The sequence below is a fragment of the Motacilla alba genome, chromosome 4A (genome assembly GCF_015832195.1).
Source record: "Motacilla alba alba isolate MOTALB_02 chromosome 4A, Motacilla_alba_V1.0_pri, whole genome shotgun sequence".
NCBI lineage: Eukaryota > Metazoa > Chordata > Aves > Passeriformes > Motacillidae > Motacilla > Motacilla alba.
The window spans coordinates 779077-801311 of record NC_052045.1 but is presented as its reverse complement, the minus strand read 5'-3'; the positions used below and the strand labels follow the sequence as shown (position 1 = coordinate 801311).

Sequence of the window (22235 nt, the reverse complement as noted above, 5' to 3'; positions counted from 1 at the left end):
ATGTGAGTGCCACACCCTCCTGTTTTGAAATGAGAAAAGACCCCCAAAAGGGAATGATTCCCCATTTTCAGTGCACTGGGAGCTGCCCCGTGCCCAGGGTGAATGCTGTCTGTGTTTCCTTGCAGGCATCCTTCCCAGGGAACCTGCACTTGGTGATGGTTCTGCGGCCCACGGGGTTTTTCCAGCGCACCTTCACCGACATCGGCTTTCGCTTCAGCCAGGAGGATTTCCTGCTCAAGTTACCGGTATGGAGCAGCCTGAGCAGGGCTGTGTGTGCCCAGAGCAGCCTGAGCAGGGCTGTGTGTGCCCAGAGCCTGGTACAGAGCTCCTGTGCAGGGCTGTGTGTGCCCAGAGCAGCCTGAGCAGGGCTGTGTGTGCCTAGAGCCTGGTACAGAGCTCCTGAGCAGGGCTGTGTGTGCCCAGAGCAGCCTGAGCAGGGCTGTGTGTGCCCAGAGCCTGATACAGAGCTCCTGTGCATGGCTGTGTGTGCCCAGAGCCTGGTACAGAGCTCCTGTGCTTGGCTGTGTGTGCCTAGAGCCTGATACAGAGCTTCTGAGCAGGGCTGTGTGTGCCCAGAGGCTGGTACAGAGCTCCTGTGCAGGGCTGTGTGTGCCCAGAGCAGCCTGTGCATGGCTGTGTGTGCCCAGAGCCTGGTACAGAGCTCCTGTGCAGGGCTGTGTGTGCCCAGAGCCTGGTACAGAGCTCCTGTGCAGGGCTGTGTGTGCCCAGAGCCTGGTACAGAGCTCCTGAGCAGGGCTGTGTGTGCCCAGAGCCTGGTACAGAGCTCCTGTGCAGGGCTGTGTGTGCCCAGAGCCTGGTACAGAGCTCCTGTGCAGGGCTGTGTGTGCCCAGAGCAGCCTGAGCAGGGCTGTGTGTGCCCAGAGCCTGATACAGAGCTCCTGAGCAGGGCTGTGTGTGCCCAGAGCAGCCTGAGCAGGGCTGTGTGTGCCTAGAGCCTGGTACAGAGCTCCTGTGCAGGGCTGTGTGTGCCCAGAGCAGCCTGTGCATGGCTGTGTGTGCCCAGAGCCTGGTACAGAGCTCCTGTGCATGGCTGTGTGTGCCCAGAGCCTGGTACAGAGCTCCTGAGCAGGGCTGTGTGTGCCCAGAGCCTGGTACAGAGCTCCTGTGCAGGGCTGTGTGTGCCCAGAGCAGCCTGAGCAGGGCTGTGTGTGCCCAGAGGCTGGTACAGAGCTCCTGTGCAGGGCTGTGTGTGCCCAGAGCCTGGTACAGAGCTCCTGTGCAGGGCTGTGTGTGCCCAGAGCAGCCTGAGCAGGGCTGTGTGTGCCCAGAGCAGCCTGAGCAGGGCTGTGTGTGCCCAGAGCCTGGTACAGAGCTCCTGTGCATGGCTGTGTGTGCCCAGAGCTCCTGTGCAGGGCTGTGTGTGCCCTGAGCAGGGCTGTGTGTGCCTAGAGCCTGGTACAGAGCTCCTGTGCATGGCTGTGTGTGCCTAGAGCCTGGTACAGAGCTCCTGTGCAGGGCTGTGTGTGCCCAGAGCAGCCTGAGCAGGGCTGTGTGTGCAGAGCCTGCCATGCATGGTGGGACAGGGACACTGCCCCACTCTGCTGGTGTCCCCAGGAGAAGGACATGAGGACATGGATCCACTGCAGCATGTCCAGAGGAGGCTGGGAGGGCTCAGCCCCTCTGGAGCCAGGCTGGGAGAGCTGGGGCTGCTCACCTGGAGGAGAGAAGGCTCCAGGCAGAGCTCAGAGCCCCTTGCAGGGCCTGAAGGGGCTCCAGGAGAGCTGCAGAGGGACTGGGGACAAGGATGGAGGGACAGGACACAGGGGATGGCTTCCACTGGAAAAGGGTAGATATAGATTAGATATTACAATACATTCTTCCCTGGGAGGGTGGGCAGGCCCTGGCACAGGGTGCCCAGAGCAGCTGGGGCTGCTCCATCCCTGGACTGCCCAAGGCCAGGCTGGACAGGGCTTGGAGCAGCCTGGGACTGTGGAATGTCCCTGCCCATAGGAGTGAGGGCTGGAAACTTCATGATCCTTCCAACCCAAAGCATTCTATGTGAGGAGTAGCCAGGAATTTGTTTAATGTCTGAAAAGTCAAAAGACATGTCTAGTGGAGCTTTTGCTATGAATTTTCCTATATTAATCTGAGTGTAGACTCCATACCAACATCCTGCTCATAGTTGTTCCTGAAATAGCAACTGAAGTGAGTTTATAGTCTCAACTCAGAATTTCCAGACCTTTAAACCACCTTGATTATAAGACATAATGAGAATAATTAAGAGAAGAAAAGTACATTTATAGAATCTAAGGCTGATGCTATTACAAACACAGAGAACAAATTAATGCTTTCCTTTAGGAAATAGCATGATTTTCACAGACTTTACATTTTTCCCTCTAAGGTGGCTGCTCTTTGCACAATATTGAACACTCCTGACATATCCCATGGCAGATCAAGACACACAAAAAAATCATGAGTGCACATTTGTGTGAAACTGGTGATTATCATTCATAACTTATTAAAATGTATGTCTTCTTTCCAGTTTACTGGTCATGCCTTGCTTAAACCTGCATCACTTTGCTTTGAGCCCCGTTCTGCAGCATCTCACTGTGCCTTGCATTTAGGAAAGCAAGCACCTGGAGAGGAGGGGTGGCTTACAATGGTCAGAGACACCGAATAAAAGCTGTGTTAAGCCATAAGTGTAAGAAGGAAGCCCTTCTCCAGAGCAGGCTGTAGAGCAAGCTGGAGTTCGGGGACCATCAGAGCTCGGGGTGGGGCAGGAGGGTGGCCCCAGGTGACACAGGCCCTCTGTGTGTGTGCAGGTGGTGATGCTGAGCTCGGTCAGTGACCTGCTGGCCTACATTGAGGAGCAGCAGCTGACCCCAGAGCTCGGGGGCACCCTGGAGTACTGCCACAGCGAGTGGGTCATCTTCAGGACGGTGAGTGGGGCTGCCCAGCCAGTGGGTCACCTTCAGGGGGGTGAGTGGGGCTGCCACAGCCAGTGGGTCACCTTCAGGACGGTGAGTGGGGCTGCCACAGCCAGTGGGTCACCTTCAGGGTGGTGAGTGGGGCTGCCACAGCCAGTGGGTCATCTTCAGGACAGTGAGTGGGGCTGCCCAGCCAGTGGGTCATCTTCAGGACAGTGAGGGGGGCTGCCCAGCCAGTGGGTCACCTTCAGGACGGTGAGTGGGGCTGCCCAGCCAGTGGGTCACCTTCAGGATGGAGAGTGGGGCTGCCACAGCCAGTGGGTCACCTTCAGGACAGTGAGGGGGGCTGCCACAGCCAGTGGGTCATCTTCAGGGTGATGAGTGGGGCTGCCACAGCCAGTGGGTCATCTTCAGGGTGATGAGTGGGGCTGCCACAGCCAGTGGGTCACCTTCAGGACAGTGAGGGGGGCTGCCACAGCCAGTGGGTCACCTTCAGGACAGTGAGGGGGGCTGCCCAGCCAGTGGGTCACCTTCAGGACGGTGAGTGGGGCTGCCACAGCCAGTGGGTCATCTTCAGGACAGTGAGTGGGGCTGCCACAGCGAGTGGGTCATCTTCAGGACAGTGAGTGGGGCTGCCACAGCCAGTGGGTCATCTTCAGGGTGATGAGTGGGGCTGCCACAGCCAGTGGGTCACCTTCAGGGTGGTGAGTGGGGCTGCCACAGCCAGTGGGTCACCTTCAGGGTGGTGAGTGGGGCTGCCCAGCCAGCTGGGGCTCCCTGGGGAGGGTTTGCAGTCAGGCACTGAGCACTGGGGGGCTGAGAGGAGCCCCCAGAGGCACTGCACCTCCTAGATCACAAGTGCAAAGGAGCCAAGGGGTGCTGGGCTTTGGTGGGTTTGCATGGATCGGCTCCTATTGAAACTGCTCCTGAAAGATCTGTCTTTTTAAATCTTTATTAGAATTCCCTTCATGGGAGATACCAAATAGAATGTTTTGTTAATAATGGTGGTTTAATGTGATTAATGTCAGAACTGTGTTTGGGGAGCGGGGTAATGAGAGTGCCCACTGCATACTGAGCAAATGCAGAGAGTTTCCAGTTGGGTTTGTTTCTTTCCCTTTGCAAAGAGCTTTCATGTTGCCAGGAGGCAGGAGTGGTGCCTCGCTGTGTGTTTTTGTGCTTCCTGTGCTCAGTTTTCCCAGGGTGTTGTGTCCCAGGGGAGTGGCAGGTTGGATTCCCGGTGGGATGCTCTCTCTGTGTGCCTGGCCATCCCTCCCGGCTCTCTGTTGGGCTGCCCTGGCACAGCCCAGCCCCGGCTCTTTGGAGCTGCAGGAGCGTGCTGACCGCCGGGCTGATTGCAGTCCCTGTGTCCCGCAGGCCATAGAGAGCTTTGCCCTGACTGTGAAGGAGATTGCCCAGATGCTGCAGAGCTTCGGCACGGAGCTGGCGGAGACCGAGCTGCCCGAGGACATGTTCTGCATCGAGCGGCTGCTGGCCCTGCGCGCCGAGCGCTACTGCCAGCTCAAGGTATGGCTCACAGGGGGTACTGCCAGCTCCAGGTATGGCTCACAGGGGGTACTGTCAGCTCAAGGTATGGCTCAGGGTACTGCCAGCTCCAGGTATGGCTCAGGGTAGTGCCAGCCCCAGGTATGGCTCACAGGGTACTGTCAGCTCAAGGTATGGCTCAGGGTACTGCCAGCTCAAGGTATGGCTCACAGGGGGTACTGCCAGCTCAAGGTATGGCTCACAGGGTACTGCCAGCTCAAGGTATGGCTCAGGGTACTGCCAGCTCAAGGTATGGCTTACAGGGGGTACTGCCAGCTCCAGGTGTGGCTCAGGGTACTGCCAGCTCAAGGTATGGCTCACAGGGGGTACTGCCAGCTCCAGGTATGGCTCACAGGGGGTACTGCCAGCTCCAGGTATGGCTCACAGGGGGTACTGCCAGCCCCAGGTATGGCTCACAGGGTACTGCCAGCCCCAGGTATGGCTTACAGGGTACTGCCAGCTCAAGGTATGGCTCACAGGGGGTACTGCCAGCTCCAGGTGTGGCTCAGGGTACTGCCAGCTCAAGGTATGGCTCACAGGGGGTACTGCCAGCCCCAGGTATGGCTCACAGGGTACTGCCAGCTCAAGGTATGGCTCACAGGGGGTACTGCCAGCTCCAGGTATGGCTCAGGGTACTGCCAGCCCCAGGTATGGCTCACAGGGTACTGCTAGCCCCAGGTATGGCTCACAGGGGGTACTGCCAGCCCCAGGTATGGCTCACAGGGTACTGCCAGCTCAAGGTGTGGCTCACAGGGTACTGCCAGCCCCAGGTATGGCTTAGCACAGCCCCGTGCCCATGGCCAGCTGGGCTGCTGGGGCTCTGCTGCCTGTGTGGCTGGTGTCCCCCATGTGGTTGGTGCCCTCTGCTCCCTCCCTCCCTCCCATGTGCGTGCTCTCAGATGAGGCAGAGCACAGCCCGGCTGTTCTGTGTCCCCTACCTGTGCCATGCAGCGAGCAGGTCACCCTGCCTGCAGCCAGCAAACTCTGAGCTGCAGCCCCCTTGTGCCTGCAGCCCCCTCGTACCTGCAGCCCCCTCCTGCCTGCAGCCAGCAAACTCTGAGCTGCAGCTCCATCCTGCCTACAGCCAGCAAACTCTGAGCTGCAGCCCCCTCGTGCCTGCAGCAGCCACGGCTGCAGCCTGCTCCTCCTGAGGGCTTGCACGTCTGGCTGCCAGCAGCGCCGTAGGAGGCTCTGTCACCTGCCTGTTCCTGTCCCCAGCTGGAGCCCCTCTGCCTCAGCCCCGTGGCTGCAGAAAGCTGCACACAGAGTCCATCAGCAGGTCTGGAGGGGTGGTTTGTCCCCGGTCCCTCTGCCTGCTGGACCTTCCCTGGGAAGGGAAGGGAGCTGTGGGAAGAGAGCATCCAAGGGATGCTTAAGGCAACTGAGCTGGAGAGCATCCAGGGTGAAGATGTCAGTGTGAGCACAGGGCACAGAGCATCCACAATGAGATCCCTGTCTTCATGAGAGCCTTCTGGTTTTGTCTTGCACAACATTTGTTTCTTGAATATTTCAATTTTTCTTTCAACTCTTTGTGATTAATGTTGTCATAGGAGTCAGAGGAAGGTTCAGTGCAGCCAGCTGCTGCTTTATCAGCCTGTTGTCTTTGGTGCTCCTGCACCTTCCAGGGAGCAGCACAGGCCCCAAACCCTTCCTGCAGAGGCAATCACTGTGTTCATAGTTGTTCTGTGAAGAATGAGCTCCTTTGCTTTGTGACAGGTTTCATTTACCTAAGTCAAAGAATTGTATCTATTTTAATTTATAATCATTTGTCATTCATGTGACAGCGCATTCCCAGAAAGCTGCCTCTCAGAAATACTGAAAATATCATCCAAGTTGTGCTGTGTGTAGGCATAAATATGTGTGTGCATGTTTAGAAAGTATCATTACAGACACTGTCAATGGGCCTCCCTCTCTTTGGAAATGAAGAGAGTGATATGAAATAGCAGCTACATCTACTGCAACAGGACTGAATGATCCAGCTCTGTGCTCAGGACTGTGGCCACAGTGCAGGGGCAGATAGCAGCTCCACAGGGGAGGTCAGAGTCTACAAACCAGGCAGCAGTGCCCACGTGTCTCTGTGGAGAAGTAAAACACATCACGTGTTTTCATTTGCGTAGAAAGCACAGCAGCACTCAGTACAAGCCATCTGTTGCTTTTAATTCCTCATCTATTAATTTCAAATATCAAAACCACTCGTTCGCTTTTGTCTGAAATGAGGTCTGTTGGCTTTTTCCTTTTGTTCCTTCTGAGCCCATGAAACACAAAAGCAGATGAGAAGCTGTGCACAGGTTGTGGTGACAGCAAGACATGGGATCCTTGTCTCCCTCTGACAACCCCAGGACTGGTTCAGAGGATTCCTGAATTCAAATATTTAGTAAATCAGAATAATTTCTGCAGCTGTGATGCTGAGCAGAAACTGGCATCAAGCACAATGAAAAAATGACAGAAATTAATTAAACAGAGTAACTAAGAAATTAACCCCATCGAAATGCTGAGCAGAAGAAGTCAAGTTACCACCTGTTTGACAGACAGGCCACTTTGCTTTATGGATGAGGAATGGCTTGGAATCAAAGGAGGAACGTGGCTCTCTGGAGAGTGAGGGTAAGAGGATAAACACCAGTCCCCTGCAGTCTCAAACATGCTGCCCCATTTCTCTGCCGAGTTCCTGCCTGGGCAGGGTCAGGAGAGGGGTTTTTGCCTTGTGCTCATCTTCAGGGTGCTTCAGTGACAGGGCTGCAGGCTGGCCCTGGACACTGGGGGAGAGGGGAGGTTCCTGCAGCTGTGTCCTGCTCCTGGGGCTGGTGTTTGGGCTGCTGTGAGCTCTCTGGGGCAGGCAGACATTGAACCAAGTCTGGGCTTCCTGAATCCTCTCCCTGAAGAGATTTTGCCATTGTTTCTCTTGTCACAGAAACCTGGCCATCTCCTAGGGGAGCTCCTACCCCTCCAGGACCAGGCTCTGCAGTGGAACATACGCAGGTCACTCCTTCAGGGCCTCTGCCACCTCAGTTCATCAGCCACATGTGTTTTCTCCCTCCTCATTTCTGTGTTTGGCCTCTTTTTCCTGAAAATAGTTGACTCAGTGCACATGTTTGCTTTGGGGCTGAGCCCAGCCAGCACAGAGCACCTCAGCTGGTGCTGATGAGGACCCCAAGGGTTTAAATTTCCCCTAAGAGAGGTTGTACTGGGGGTGTTGGCTTCATGTGTAGAGGTTGTACTGAGTGGTGCTGTGTGGGCTCAGTCCTGCCTTTGTTCCCCCGTGGGATGCTCCCTTACAACCTCCTCTGCTGACCTTGATGGAGAAGCACAGCCTTCAAGCTGTGGAAAATCCTGCTTGAAGACATGAGCTTGTGGACAGATGTCCCACACCAGCACCACCTGCTCACCAGCAGAGAGCTGGGGCTGTGCTGGCCTCCTGAATCCCTTTGTGGCCTGGTGTATTCACGTGGGGCAGTTTCCACCCAGCCTGGTGACCCATCCGAGGCTCAGCCTCGTGCAGCTCCAGGGGTTAATTCCATGGTAAGAGGAATTCACTAAAACATCTGCTGGCAGTCCTTTGGTCTGTTGGGTATTGCTGCTTTGTTTCACACAGGGAAAATAAGGCAGGAGAAACACAAAATGCTTTTATCCTTACCTCACAATAAGCAGCCTGAATGAGAAATGTTTTGTGTTACACAGGAAGAAATTACAGCAGTCACAAAAGAGGGAAAGCTGCTTTTGAGCAGTTTTGAAGAGCCGGACTCAGGGGAGTGCAGCCAGGACCAGCAGCAGGAGAGGCCTGGGGACTGGGAGACGGTGAATCGGTGAGTGCACTGTGTTCCTGACCCCCTGACTTTGCAGTGGAAATACTCCAATTATTCAGGTGTGGATGTGTTGTTTAGGTCACCTATCAAAGACAAGATACCAGAATTTTGCTCCAGTCCATCAGATGGCTGGGTGACTTCTCTCCTGATTTGACTTGCTCTGATCCTTATCCCCACCATTCTGATGAGTCTGTGGGGTAGATGCAGGGCTCTCCCATGCCAGGCTCCCAGGTTTTACCCACATAAATGGAGATAGCAGCAACTGCTTCACACAGATGCTGTCCTCTGCAGTGCTGATTTCTTTAAATGTCTCTCTGGGATCATCTCAAGCCACATGTACATGTCTGTTGACTTCTTCTGAGACCTTGGGTCCAGAAGACCTGTGTAAGTGATCTCCAGATCCTGTCCATCTCTGCTTGTCCCCTGTTTGCAAATTGTTGCAATCTTGTCCTTTCTCTGTGCCCAAGGTTGCTTGGTCAGCTGCGTGAGATGGAGACTGCTTTTGATGGCTTCTGGGAAAAGCACCAGTTAAAAATGGAGCAGTATTTACAACTCTGGAAGTTTGAGCAAAGTTTTCAAGAGGTAGGATCAGACGTGCTTCCATTGGCAGAAGGGAGAGTTGGAGATCTGATGGAGAGAAGTTCTTGTGCTTTTTCTTTCGAGAGTGTTTAATTCATGCTGCTGTTCCTTGGCTGCGGCAGGGCTGGCTAGCCTGGGGAGACAGCTGTGCTTCCTCCCTGAGAGCTAATTTAGGGATCAGTGCCCTGCAGCCGCGTGGATTCTGCTGACGGAAGCATCTTTGAATTTAGAAATTAGTTCTTGGACACTAGTTGTATTACTGGATTTAGCAATCTTAGCTCAAGTGTGATTAATTTTGGGCTCAGAGTGCTCTCCTGCCCGTGCTTTGTGTCCTTTTGCAGCAGTCTGGTTCTCTGTGTGCAGGTGAAGAGTGCCATTGAGTTTTTGATGGCTCAGCAGGCGGAGCTGCCCGACACCGGCGACAGCGTCCCCCAGGTGAAACAGAGGCTCAAGGAGCTGGAGCATTTCGAGGGCATGGCTCAGGTGAGAGAGCCTTGCGCAGAGGCAGCGCCGTGAAACACAAGAGCCACGTTCTGTGTTTGTGGTAGGAGGTGTGTGTGAACCCCCCTGGTTCTGTAATTTGTTGGTAAGTGCTGCACGAAAGGATTGATTTCATGTCTCTGCTCTGAGCAGCCAGGCTGTGATCACCCTGAAAGCCAGAAACAGGCTATTTAATTATCAGAGCTAAAATAAATTGCTGAGCCACCGTGAAAATCCGGAACAGATAAATGTCTGAACGTGGGGGAGGCGTGGGATTTAATGAGCTGGAAGGAGAATTATTTATATTTTAAGTGCTTTAGCTATGCTAATAGGCAGAAACTTGTTACCAGGCACATGGAGTTGCAAAAAAAAGTTGTATCCTGACGTGTCTGTGACTTGAACATAACATATGGGTGAAGACTAAGAGATGTAGGGGAAAGAAGAGTGAAGAGAAATGATTGACAGGAGCCCAGCTAAGGATGTGACCTTTGCAAAGGGATGAGCTGGGCACCTGGGCCAGTGTCAGAAGAGAAATCCTGAGGGGTCAGGGCACAGAAGAGTTCTAGAGAAAGGTCTGAGGCTTGCTGGCCATTTGGAAGAAGTGTTTATGGAGAGAGGGAGAAGGATCAAAGAGCCAGGCGGGCAGGGGGCAGCAGGAAAGCCATCCCAGTGGAAAGCCATCCAGTTTCTCCCAGCCCTGGAGAAACCAGAGCCATTACACCGACTGAGGTGTGCAGATCAGATCCTGTGTTCTTGGCATCAAGATAAACCTTAACTACTGCAATTCCCTTGGTGCCTGGGGGCACGGTGGGCCTGTCCTGGCCACCAGCTGCAGTTCATTCAGGGTGTTTATTCGGGAGGGGGCAGCGAGGCACTGCCAGCAGACACTCACAGCACTGCTGCTTTGGTGAAATACTGTTTTCTTCTTCATCCTCTGTATGGATAGAAGGGTTTTTCTCCCCAGATGGTGGGTGCCATTTCATGCTGTGTAAGCCACCCCTGCTGGCAGCCATCTCCACGAGAGCCTGAGCTCCGTGGGGTGGGAGGGCACGCTGGGTGTGTGGGCACTTTGGCACCGTGTCTGTGGGTGTGCAGCAGGTCTCCTCTTCCCTGCAGGAGCTGATGGGGAAGGCTCAGGTGGTGATCCTGCACGGACACCAGCTGGCAGCCAACCACCACTATGCCCTGAACCTGATCTGCCAGCAGTGCAACGAGCTGCGGCACCACTGCGACCTCCTGGCTGAGCACAGCAAGAGGAAGCAGGAGCGCCTGCAGAAGACCTTGGACCTCCACACCCGCCTTCAGCAGGTAGAGTTCAGAGGGACAGGGCTCGGAGGAGACGGTTGGTTTGCTCCTCCATGGGGTCAGCCTCTCTTCTTTGCTGGAAGCCTCTGGAATGTGCAGCTTTTCTTCACAGTTAATGGTAGGGAGGTGTTCCCCAGAGGCTGGAGGAGTGCCACACTCCTCCCTGGGCTGGGAAGTCAGCAAACGGGGATCTGCTGCAGCTCTGAGGGCAGCAGAAAACAGGTGGGCATCTCCACAGAGCACCAAGCTCAGCTGCTGCTCTTGGTGGAGCTTTCATGCTACATCCATGTATTAATTGACTTTGGAGGTTCTCCTGCCCAGTGTGACAGAGGTGATGCTCTCACATAAACTCCAGCCCTTTCTTCTGAGTCATTTATTAAGAATGAACGTAGCTGAGTGTGAAATAAGGTGACAGATTGGCAGAGAGGCACAGCTGCTGCATGCTAGCATGGAAGTGGAGTCATGTGGCTCCAACGCTCCTTGATATCTTAATCAGCATCAAATATTCATTTAGGGAAATTCACGCTAATTAGGCCAGAAGGCACACGGCTGTAATGTGCTTGAGGCCAATTAAGAGACACAGTGAATTTTGACCCTGTTCTGTTTCCCTATTTCGGGGAACTGGGGAGCTCCTTTTTGCTCTCAGTGGGCTCCACTTCAGCCTGTGCTGATCTGTGGGACACAGTTCCTTGGCAGCCTCTCAGCAGCAGGACAGGGGCCTCTCCTGGCTCCTTGCAGGCCTGGTTGGTGCCTGGGGTCTGGCCTGGGGCTGTGCAGGAGCACAGCATGCTCCTGCTCTCCATGTCTCCTGTCCTGTTCACAGCACTGGGAATTCTCCGTTGTTCTGGGCTGGAGCATCCTCTCCCCCCTGTGCACACCTCAGAGTGTGAGTGCCAGTGAGCCCCAGCTCAGGTGTGCACTGAGCCTCAGGAAACCTGCCAGCCTCCCTGTAAGCTGCCAAGTGCCCACCCCAGCTTTCCCAGCTGGAGAGATAAACTCCTGCTTATCCCTGGGGTCAGCTGTGCACCAGCCCCTCCATGGCAGGTACACCACTGACTTTAGCCAGGTACACCTGGGCTGGGTCTGTGCAGGACTGCAATCACCTGACAGGAAAAACATGGCTTTGTGCTTTCTGATGAAGCCACAGGGAGTGCTGAGCTCCTTGGGAGTGCTGGTGGCTGCATCCAGATCAGCCAGTGACATAGTCATGAGAGTCTCATGCCAGTGGGGGTGCCTGGAGGGTCTCAGTCCCTGTGCTGTCCCCAGTGTGGCTGCATCCAGATCCAGCCAGTGACATTCTCACAGGAGTATCATGTCAGTGGGGTACCTGGAGGGTCTCAGTCCCTGTGCTGTCCCCAGTGTGGCTGCATCCAGATCAGCCAGTGATATTCTCATGAGAGCCTCGTGCCATTGGGGGTACCTGGAGGGTCTCAGTCCCTGTGCTGTCCCCAGGCTCTGCAGTGCTGTGATGAAGGTGCCTACCTGCTCGCCAACCAGCAGATGGACAAGTGCCAGTCTAAAGAAGGCGCTCAGAAAGCACTCCAGGACATAGAAAGATTTCTTGAAAGCTCCTCATCCTACTTAAACCATGATCCCCAAGCCCTACAGTACGACTTTGAGTCAGTGTTAACATCTGAGTTGAAGGTAAGCAGCTCCTTGTGAGTGAGGAGCAGGGCTGGGTGGTGCTGTCCCCTGGGCAGCCCTGTGCTCGGGCCAGAGTGCAGCTGGAGGGTGACTGTGGCTCTCCCGTGTCCCGGCAGTGCCAGATCCAGGCGGTGCAGGTGAAGCTGGAGAACGTTCGCAGCATGTTTGAGAACAGGCAGGCCTGCTTCAGGAGGCTGCTGGACAAGCACGTCAGGCCCGTGCAGCTCGTGGCTCCCCGGCCAGAGAACCCACCCCGAGCAAAGTCACCCTTGTTCTCTCCTAAGCACGGTAAAATTCTGGGCAGTAATGCATTTCCAGCGGGTAACTTGGCTTTGAGGCAGGAAGAGTAAGGCTTAGGATGGCTTTGAGAGGCTGACTAAACCTTGCTGGCAGACAGAGTTATTGGAGAGTGTTAAATATATATCAGGTGATTTATTAATTTTCCAGTGTTTGTGCTCCCATACCTGTGTGAAGGATGAAGTTGGTTGCTTGTTCTTTATTTCCACTTCCCTCTCAGTGAAAAAAGAGCTGTAAGTCGTGCACACCTCCAGTCACTGGTGTCCTGCTGGGCTGGAAACTGGTGAGGTAATACTCCAGGGCAAAAAGGGCAAGGTTTATCAGTTTATCAGCTTGCCTATTCTCTGTGGCTGTCTTGAGCTGGAGCTGACATGAAGTTAGACTGCTGTTTGCAAAGGAGCTTGGAGAATTGAGGAGCTCGAATCTCATGAACAGAAATGAGCTGGATGCTTAACTCCTTTTGATTCCTGCAGGGTGTCTTCCCTAAATCCCAATTGTGGAATAATTAATGCCCATAAAGTTACAAATTCTCATTGAACTGAGGTCACTGAATGTTCTGCCTTAGTTCTGGTAATGGGATGTGGCACCATGTCAGCTTTAAATGATGACATTAAAACTTTCATCCTTGGCAGCCCTGAGTGTACCAGGCAGAATTAAAGGAGATTCCAAAGTTGCATCCATGTATTTTCCACCAGGGACTGGCTAAATTGTGTCACAATATTAAATTTGGTGATCTGACTACATAAAAGCAATTAAACATTTGTGTTTTAACACAAGGTTTTTATGATGAATTAACAAATATTGGTTATGGTGAGTTGAAGCAGGTGTCACACAGCAGCAAAAGCAGCTTCAGTTCAGGGAATGAGAAATGGAAGTGGCCAAGTGGAGGGGTGGGAATGAAGCTGGATGCAGGGAGGGAAATTAAGCTCCTCAAGAGGCGGGCCAGTGCAGCAAATAAATCCCAGCTTTCCTCTTCCCAGGCTGATGCCACCCTCTCCAAAGCACATGACCTTCTGAAGCCTTTCCTCAATCAGGAAAAGCTCTGAGTCTCCAAACTAGAGCTTTGCCCATTTTACCCAGCACAGCTTCTCCAGCTTGCCAGAAAGAGAAAAGGGTCAAAGACAAATTACTGACCTAAAGAGTAGGAAAGGGTCAAAGACAAATTACTGACCTAAAGAGCAGGGTAAATGTGTGCCCACCTCTGTGGATGCTATGAGCTCACCATCACCCAGCTGGAATTCTCTCCTGCCTTTATGGGACACGAGTTTTCCTGGCAGAGGCAGGTCCCCTGCAAAGCTCAGGTGTGCTGCATGAATCTCTTCCTGAAGGCAATGATCAAGTGTGGCAAAGACAAAAGGCTCCCCTTTAGAGAGATCATGACAAGAGAGCTTTTTAATGAAGTCTGTTTGATAGCAAACATCAAACTGCTGCAGGCCTGCTGGTGATGGGCAGTGTCAAAGGCACACTGCTGGGAGTGCTTTGAGATGGATGGGTTTTATGGTGGGGCTTGAAACCAAACCAACTCTCAGCACATCATTTTGTCCTCTATTCCTTTCTTCCTTATGTTTCTATGCCCCTTCTGTCTCTGTCTGAGGACAGATGCTTCCTCTTTTATCTTTGCCCTGGATTTGAAGCCTGTCTGAGAAATGTGGCTCTAATTTTTAACCATTTTTATGGGGATGGGGAGGGGGGAAGAGTAAATCCATCCCCCCTGAGCCCTCAGGTGCAGTGGGATGTGCAGAAGTGGCACTGCAGGGCCCAAGTGCTGCAGCAGAGTCCCTCTTGCAAGAGGAGCTGGTGCCCGTGTCCCATCCAGCTGCACATCCGTGTGCCCTTCCTCCCAGGGCAGGCTCTGAGCAGGGCCTCTGGCAAGTCCTCAGCTCTTCTGGGTGCTCCCAGGTGTGGTGGGCCCCACCCCTGCCCACCTGGGGGCTGTCTGCAGCAGGCAGAGCTCTCTGGTCACGGCTGCAGGGCCAGGCTGTGAGCACCTGCAGAGCTCAGCTGCCACTGCCCCAGCTGGAGCTGGGCTCCCCAGTGCCCCAGCTGGAGCTGGGCTCCCCAGTGCCCCAGCTGGAGCTGGGCTCCCCAGTGCCCCAGCTGGAGCTGGGCTCTCCCCAGTGCCCCAGCTGGAGCTGGGCTCTCCCCAGTGCCCCAGCTGGAGCTGGGCTCCCCAGTGCCCCAGCTGGAGCTGGGCTCTCCCCAGTGCCCCAGCTGGAGCTGGGCTCTCCCCAGTGCCCCAGCTGGAGCTGGGCTCTCCCCAGTGCCCCAGCTGGAGCTGGGCTCTCCCCAGTGCCCCAGCTGGAGCTGGGCTCTCCCCAGTGCCCCAGCTGGAGCTGGGCTCTCCCCAGTGCCCCAGCTGGAGCTGGGCTCTCCCCAGTGCCCCAGCTGGAGCTGGGCTCTCCCCAGTGCCCCAGCTGGAGCTGGGCTCCCCAGTGCCCCAGTGCCCCAGCTGGAGCTGGGCTCCCCAGTGCCCCAGCTGGAGCTGGGCTCCCCAGTGCCCCAGTGCCCCAGCTGGAGATGGGCTCCCCAGTGCCCCAGCTGGAGCTGGGCTCCCCAGTGCCCCAGTGCCCCAGCTGGAGATGGGCTCTCTCCAGTGCCCCAGCTGGAGCTGGGCTCTCTCCAGTGCCCCAGCTGGAGCTGGGCTTGCCCCAGTGCCCCAGCTGGAGCTGGGCTCTCCCCAGTGCCCCAGCTGGAGCTGGGCTCTCCCCAGTGCCCCAGCTGGAGCTGGGCTCTCCCCAGTGCCCCAGCTGGAGCTGGGCTCTCCCCAGTGCCCCAGCTGGAGCTGGGCTCCCCTCCCCAGTGCCCCAGCTGGAGCTGGGCTCCCCTCCCCAGTGCCCCAGCTGGAGCTGGGCTCCCCTCCCCAGTGCCCCAGCTGGAGCTGGGCTCCCCTCCCCAGTGCCCCAGCTGGAGCTGGGCTCCCCTCCCCAGTGCCCCAGCTGGAGCTGGGCTCCCCTCCCCAGTGCCCCAGCTGGAGATGGGCTCTCCCCAGTGCCCCAGCTGGAGATGGGCTCCCCAGTGCCCCAGTGTGCCCTCACAGCCTCTCCAGCAGCTCCACGTTTTCTTACAGTGTTTGAATGATGCCATGCAGCTCACTGGGCAGACTGATGCTTTCTTTCTGAGCTTCCAGTTCACCTCCGTAGCTCAATTGCAACTTGTTTATTTACTGACAGCATCAATAAATTTGTGCAAGATGGAGAAACAGTTTATTACAGCTGAGCATCTTGCCCTACATTCATAAAAGGACTTTAAACACTGTCCTAGCAGGGGGTGTCCTTCTTTGTAGTCTGTTTGCTTTTATTGTTTTTGCTGTTATCATATGCTCAGGCTTCAGAGACTGTGATAGGTTTTGATTACTGTGTTCCCTCAGAGGGCATTTTGTTTTTCCTAAATATTTGTACTTTATGGCCTTTATGTCCATGGGATGTGCTGTGTGGAATCAGTACTGTTTGGGAAAAATACCCTTTATTTTGTCAGTTTGCTATTAGTACTAGCTAACCAATTATTTATTCTTAAAGCATATCCCATTTTTCTTCCTGACTTATTAGTTTCTGTCTGAAACGACACCACAGATGTACATGATGTAACTCTGCTTTTTTCTATCCAAGGTGTAGATTTTAATTCCAGTTTGAAATTTTCATTTGATCTCTCTCTCCCTGGGAAGAAAACTTCAAGAAAAACTCCAAGTTCTCGCAAGGTAAAAATTATTCATGGAATCTGAGTTAGTTTTATGGAAAAAGAGAAACTGCTCTAAAGATTGAGTGTACTTTGGGTTTGGAGATGCTCCCTTTATTTTCTTTTGCCTTTTAAAAACCTCAAGCAAACCCAAACCCTCTTGTCTGCCTGTGGTTTGGTTGGATCAGTCCAACCCCTGAGCCCTGGCTTGACTGATTTCACAGTATCTGGGTCCCTATCTGCTGTGTGTTGTTCCCTGGAGTAATTTCTGACATTGCAGAGGTGGGCATTAGGAAATGTCCCCCTGCACAGATATTTCCCCTGTGGGAACTCTTCCCTGGCCTCTTCACTAGTGAGTTATGTGAGCAGCATTTTCAGATTCATGTCGCAGAGTAAGTCTGGGAATTTTTGGCTACCATGACACGTTATTCCCTTCTGAGGTTTCCTGCCCAAGGGTTCTCAGAAGGAAGCACCTTCCATCCTTCCCAGGAGCTACCCCAGGGCTGGGTGCACCCTCCTGCTGCCCTGCAGGGTCTTCTGCAGCCCTGCCCAGTGCATGCCTTCCCTTCCAGATCGAGGTCATGCACGACTACCAGGAGAAGAGGAATTCCTTGCAGTACTTCATTTCAGACAGTGATGACAGCCTGGATGTGCTGAAAGGGTGAGCACTCAGCCCCTTCACATCACCCCAAAGGATGTTTGTTTCTGGCCAGTCCCTGCCCCACCCCTGTGTTCCTCCAGCCTGGCCCAGGTGTCGCCTCCTGTGCTCCTCCCTCTTGCTGATTAACGGGATCACACAATGCTTGGATCCTTGAACTGCACTGACCACCTGTGGGGCTTTCATAGACATGAAATAATACACTTCTGTTCTTTTTCACTTTAGCCACGTCATAAATGAGCTGGTAGAGACAGAGAGAGTGTATGTGGAGGAGCTCTTCACTGTTCTGACGGTGAGTGACTTGTGCAGCTTCTCAGTGCTGTTCCCTGGGGCCCTGTGCCAAAGGGCACCTGCCACCCTGCCACACTGAGCTGAGATGGGACAGGGCAGGCCTCCACCAGACTGCCAGATCCCAGTCTAGTCATAAATGCTCAAGTTTGCTCCCTAGGTTTTCTTTTTGGAGGCAACTGCAGGAACAGTTGGTGTCAGGATGAGCTTTTCATCTGCAGTGAAGGAGAACCCTTCTGTTTGTACACAAAAGCACTGGTAATTAGCCTTAGCAGTGCCTGTAAAATATACAAAAAGCTGTTCCTCTTGACTGTTCCCTAATTTCCTTTACCTTTAGGAGACAAAAGGAAGCAGCTTGTGTTTTATCCCTGGGAGAATCCTGTCTCAGTGCTGTGAAACGGTGACTGCATGAAGCACATTGCTTTAGAAAGCAGACAATGATGTCTCATACTGATGTTTTAGACATTACTACTTTATTCCAAAATAACTCCTGCTGATGGCCAAAACAAGCTGGGTGTTAAACAGCTCCCCCTCCCCATTTCTCTCAGCCAGGAGCAAGCAGGATAGAAATCTGTTGGGCTGCAGGTAGCTGCCCTGCCCTGACTGGGATTTTTGTTAAACCACACTCTCTGGGAGGAAGCAGCTGCAGGTACACAGATTTATTGCTGTGCACATGGAGTCTGGATAGAGAAAAATGGACAGATAGACTTCAGTTTCCTGAAAATACTGTTTCCTTTAAAGGGGGAAGCCTGCTTGCTGGCCTGAAATAAAAATGACTAATTTTCCAGATACTTATCATCTATTGCATCCTTAATGAGCTACAAAATGCCTGCTTAGTGTGAGGAGTATGGACTCCAACACGGTGAGGGAGAGATTAGTTTGGGAAGCCAGAGGAGATGTGCTGTACATACTGAACACGTTTTTGCTGCCCATCTTAGAAGGGCCTCAGTTGTGTGCAGCCCTTGGTGGCCAGCAGGGCCAGCCTGAGTGTGGCTTTTGGCATTCCTGGGGTCTCTTTGCACTGCTGCTGCTGAGCTCTGGCCGTGCCTGCTCCCTGCACTGCAGTAGGAAATGTGCCATGTCTGCTGCAGTGCTGGGCTGTTACTCTGGGGAGCTCTGCACTGTTTCCTGCTTCCACCCAACAGTTTGTACTCCAGTGTTGTATTCCAGTGTTGTCCCTTCCAGCTCCTCCCCACTTTGGGAGCCTGTGCTGTGCAGGGGCAGTGCAGCCACAGAGCCCAGAGTTCCTGGAGCATTGAGGAGAGCAGCACCCAGAGCTCAGCACGTCTTGTGCAGGAGCACAAAGCCCGTGGCTGTTTGGTCTGATCTCCAGCAGTGTCTGGTTTGCAGCTCTCCTGCAGGGCTCTGGTGTGGCTGTGTGGAGCTGCACACACACACACACACTGCCCCTCCTGTGTCCCTGTGTCCCTGCACACACACACACTGCCCCTCCTGTGTCCCTGCACACACACACTGCCCCTCCTGTGTCCCCTGTGCTCCCCACACACCCATTCCTGGGGCTCCTCCTGCAGCCTTGATTGCCTTTGGACAATTGGGAGCATCTCTGCAGTGCTGCCAGCCCCTCGGGAGCTGTCCCACACCATTCCCTTCGGGACCACAGCCCCGTGTGCCCAGGGACTGAAGACAGGGATTGGAGACCAAAAACCAGGGAATAAAAGAGATATTGCACTTAGAAACAGAGAGATCATATTGAAAGTCTGTTTTTGTCCCCTTTTCACCTGCCTTTGAGGAGATGGCAGCTGAGGGGGAGCCCTTTTCATGTGGCAGGGCTACAGAGCTGAGATGGATAACCCTGCCATGCTGGTGCTGCTGCCCCCCGTGCTGAGGAGCAGGAAGGACGTTCTCTTCGGGAACATGCCCGAGATCTACGACTTCCACAACAAGTATGCTGCTGCTCTCCCCTCCCACCCGGCTGGGCTGCCCAAAGCCCACCCTGCTCACTGCTGTGCTCCTGTCCCTCTCCCATCTCTTGCAGAATTTTCCTGCACAGTCTGGAGAGCTGCCTGGGAGCGCCTGAGAGAGTGGGATGCTGTTTCCTAGACAGGGTGGGTGAATTTTCAGTGCAAAGCAGACTCCAGGGCCAGGCTTTCTCCTGGCTTGTCACACTCTGCAGCACCTCAGCTGTGTTGGTGGGCTGAGGGGCTCGTGGCCCTCAGGAGCAGCAGCCAGGCCAGCAGAGGCCGTGTGTGGCCAGCAGAGATGGCAGAACAGCCGTGCTGGCCCCAGCTGTGGTCCCTGCTGTGCTTTTTTCACCCAGACTGTCACTTGTAGGCATCGAAGCCGGCAGCAGAGGTGAAGGCACACACAGTCTGGTGCTGGCCTGAGCTGCTGCCTGGCAGGACTGGGTCCCTGAGGGTGACCTGCCCCTTGGCTTGCCTTGCAGAGGGAGGATTTCCAGATGTACGAGAAGTACTGCCAGAACAAGCCCCGCTCCGAGTCCCTGTGGAGGCAGTGCTCCGAGAGCTCCTTCTTCCAGGTGAGCTGCTGCTCCCACCCGGGCAGGCACACCTGGGACACTCCCTCGTCCTGGCAGCCTCCTCAGCAGCCCACAGTCCTGCAGTGTTTGGTGCTGTGGGCATTCTGCACACAAAGCACTCACAAAAGAGACGGTGGCATTTCTCGTACCCCAGGAGGGCAGGTCCACTCACTGTTAATTTGCATGTTAATTTGCATAATTCTTTCTTTGTGGGTACCGTTCAACCCTTGGCCATGAGGCCTCTGGAGTCATCAAACCCCAGGGCTGTGCTGTTGGGATATCTGCCCACAGATGGGGCAAAGCTTTCTCAGTCTGACTTGTGTGTTGCAGGAATGCCAAAGAAAACTGGAGCACAAGCTGGGGCTGGATTCCTATCTGCTCAAGCCAGTGCAGCGCCTGACAAAGTACCAGCTCCTTCTGAAGGTATCTCCTGTTCTGCTTCCAAAGGCCACCAGCAGATAGATTGGATTTGGTTTATTTTTCAATTAAAGGTTACCTGTAGATCAGCACCAAGCTTTGCACGACATATTGCTTATCTTGGCTCTCCTGAAGTGCCTCTCAGTGAAGATGGATGCTCACATACCTGGAAAAGGAGCAGGTGCTTGTAGCAGGCCATTTTTAGGGAGAGAAAGACTGTTGGAATCTGTTCAGAGATGCAGAACTACAGAAGCACTTGTAAGAAAACCGAGCCAGAGATGATGATGATGAATGAAATAAATTGTTGCATCTCTTCTCCTCGGGTGTTGATAGCACCTGTAATCTTTAATGCATTTATTCTTGTGTCTCCATCTGAGGCAGGGCAGGGCAGTTATTCTCACTTTGTAGGCAGGAGTAACATTTGGGCAGTAGCTTCTGACCCTCCTTCCAGCCTCTTGAGTGAGTATGCATGCAGCTGTAGGTGGGCACAGGAGATCTGAAATGAAACCTTTATCTCAGTGCTAAAATTCTGTCCTCCATTTACTGACCTGAAGGCTCTGGTTTTATAAATTCTGTTCCTTGTGCCTGCCAGTCTGAAGACAGCCATTGCTGCAAGCTCCTTTGAGGGCATGTTGGCACTAATGAGCACCCCCAGCCTTGTTTGCCATATCTCAACAAGCAGGAGAACACAGCACAAAGGAACCAGAGGAATGTGATGCTGCTCTGTGCTGGCACCATCCTTAAGGAAACACATTAAAATCGGCCTCCCCTCACTGGCCTGGTCCACGCCTCATGCTGACTGTGCTTTAGAGGGAGCCCCTTTTCCAGGGACATGAAAAAAGAAGCCCAGTGCAGGTCACTTGTGGGCATTGGGAACTTGGGGCAAGGTGGAAAAATCTGCTTTGTTCGAGTGCAAACACGTGCTCTGCTATTTCTATTTTCAGGAGCTGCTAAAGTACAGCACGAGCTGTGACGGAGTTCAGGAACTCCAAGAAGCTCTGGTTGCAATGCTGGATTTGCTGAAGTCAGTCAATGACTCTATGCATCAGATTTCCATCACAGGATATGATGTGAGTAGCCCTGGCACGGGGCTGGGTGGTGCACTGGCCATGGGGTGTCCAGAATGTGACAGTGGGAGCTGGCCCAGAGCAGAACTTGTGCTGGGTGGGACCAGGGAGCCCTCACAGGTGACAATCTTCCATCTGGTTTCAGGGGTTTGGGATCTCCTGGGCTGCACAGTGCCCACGCTTCCACCTTGTGGTTTTCTAGAGGATTGTTCCAGTGTGGCCCTCTGTGTTCTCATGGCTAATTTAATAACTCTCCTGGGCTCTTTCTGTGGCATTTCCATTCAGCATTCAGCAAACGACTCTCTCAGGCTGATTTTCAGCCTTTCCCATTGGAGTTGTTGTCTGTCCTAGGGTTTCAGGGAAGCTGCTGATCCCAGGCCTGGCCTCCTGGAGAACTCCATCTTCTGGTACCTCAGTTCAGGCTCAAAGCTCACTTCCCTGTCCCACTAAAGTGGCCAGAGCCCTTGGCGTGCTCTTCCATAGGAGCTGGTGGTTTTCTGTTCCCTTTAGTTCTTCCAGTTCCTGCCCTTCCAGACTAGCTGCAGCCCTGCATGAGACCTGTGCTCCCGCTGGCACCAGGTCCTCGCTCCCAAAAGATCCTCTGATCCTTCCAGGAAGAACTATTCTTGGAGGGACGTGCCTTGGAACAGAGCTGGCCCTGTGTCCTGCCATTGTTTGGAGAGCCCTCTCACATTTTAATTCACCCTTTTTTTTGGTTCTTTTTCGTTTGTCATGCTGTCCCCAGGGTGACCTGAGCGAGCTGGGGAAGGTATTGATGCAGGGATCTTTCAGTGTTTGGGCAGGACACCGAAAAGGGCCCACAAAAATGAAGGACCTGGCCAGGTTCAAGCCCATGCAGAGGCACCTGTTTCTGTATGAGAAGGCCTTGGTCTTCTGCAAGAAGAGAGAGGAGCACGGAGATGGCTATGACAAAACCTCATCTTACAGCTTTAAGCACTTTCTGAAAGTAAGGTGTTTTATTTTTGTTCATGAGCCTTCGGGTGTTTTACAGCCATGTGGACTGCAGAGCAGTACTTCTGCAGAGCCAGGGGGGTTTTCTCGGACATGGGGTTTGTTTTCTGCTGCTGTGGTGCCTCACGG

General features: G+C 53.8%; 1 protein-coding gene across 6 annotated transcripts in view; it reads left to right on the top strand.

Moving 5' to 3' along the window:
• The window catches only part of MCF2 (MCF.2 cell line derived transforming sequence), a 60673-nt gene that overhangs the window by 25486 nt on the left and 12952 nt on the right, over positions 1–22235 (top strand). For all 6 annotated transcript variants that reach the window (XM_038122995.1, XM_038122994.1, XM_038122992.1 and 3 more), the window contains 18 exons: positions 126–245; positions 2784–2900; positions 4263–4412; positions 8106–8230; positions 8698–8812; positions 9173–9292; positions 10406–10597; positions 12047–12238; positions 12355–12526; positions 16141–16229; positions 16780–16868; positions 17091–17157; positions 18942–19057; positions 19150–19219; positions 19558–19650; positions 19981–20073; positions 21012–21137; positions 21880–22101. In XM_038122995.1, coding sequence (XP_037978923.1) covers positions 126–245; positions 2784–2900; positions 4263–4412; positions 8106–8230; positions 8698–8812; positions 9173–9292; positions 10406–10597; positions 12047–12238; positions 12355–12526; positions 16141–16229; positions 16780–16868; positions 17091–17157; positions 18942–19057; positions 19150–19219; positions 19558–19650; positions 19981–20073; positions 21012–21137; positions 21880–22101 — 2268 coding nt within the window. The remainder of the gene's footprint in view (positions 1–125; positions 246–2783; positions 2901–4262; positions 4413–8105; positions 8231–8697; positions 8813–9172; positions 9293–10405; positions 10598–12046; positions 12239–12354; positions 12527–16140; positions 16230–16779; positions 16869–17090; positions 17158–18941; positions 19058–19149; positions 19220–19557; positions 19651–19980; positions 20074–21011; positions 21138–21879; positions 22102–22235) is intronic.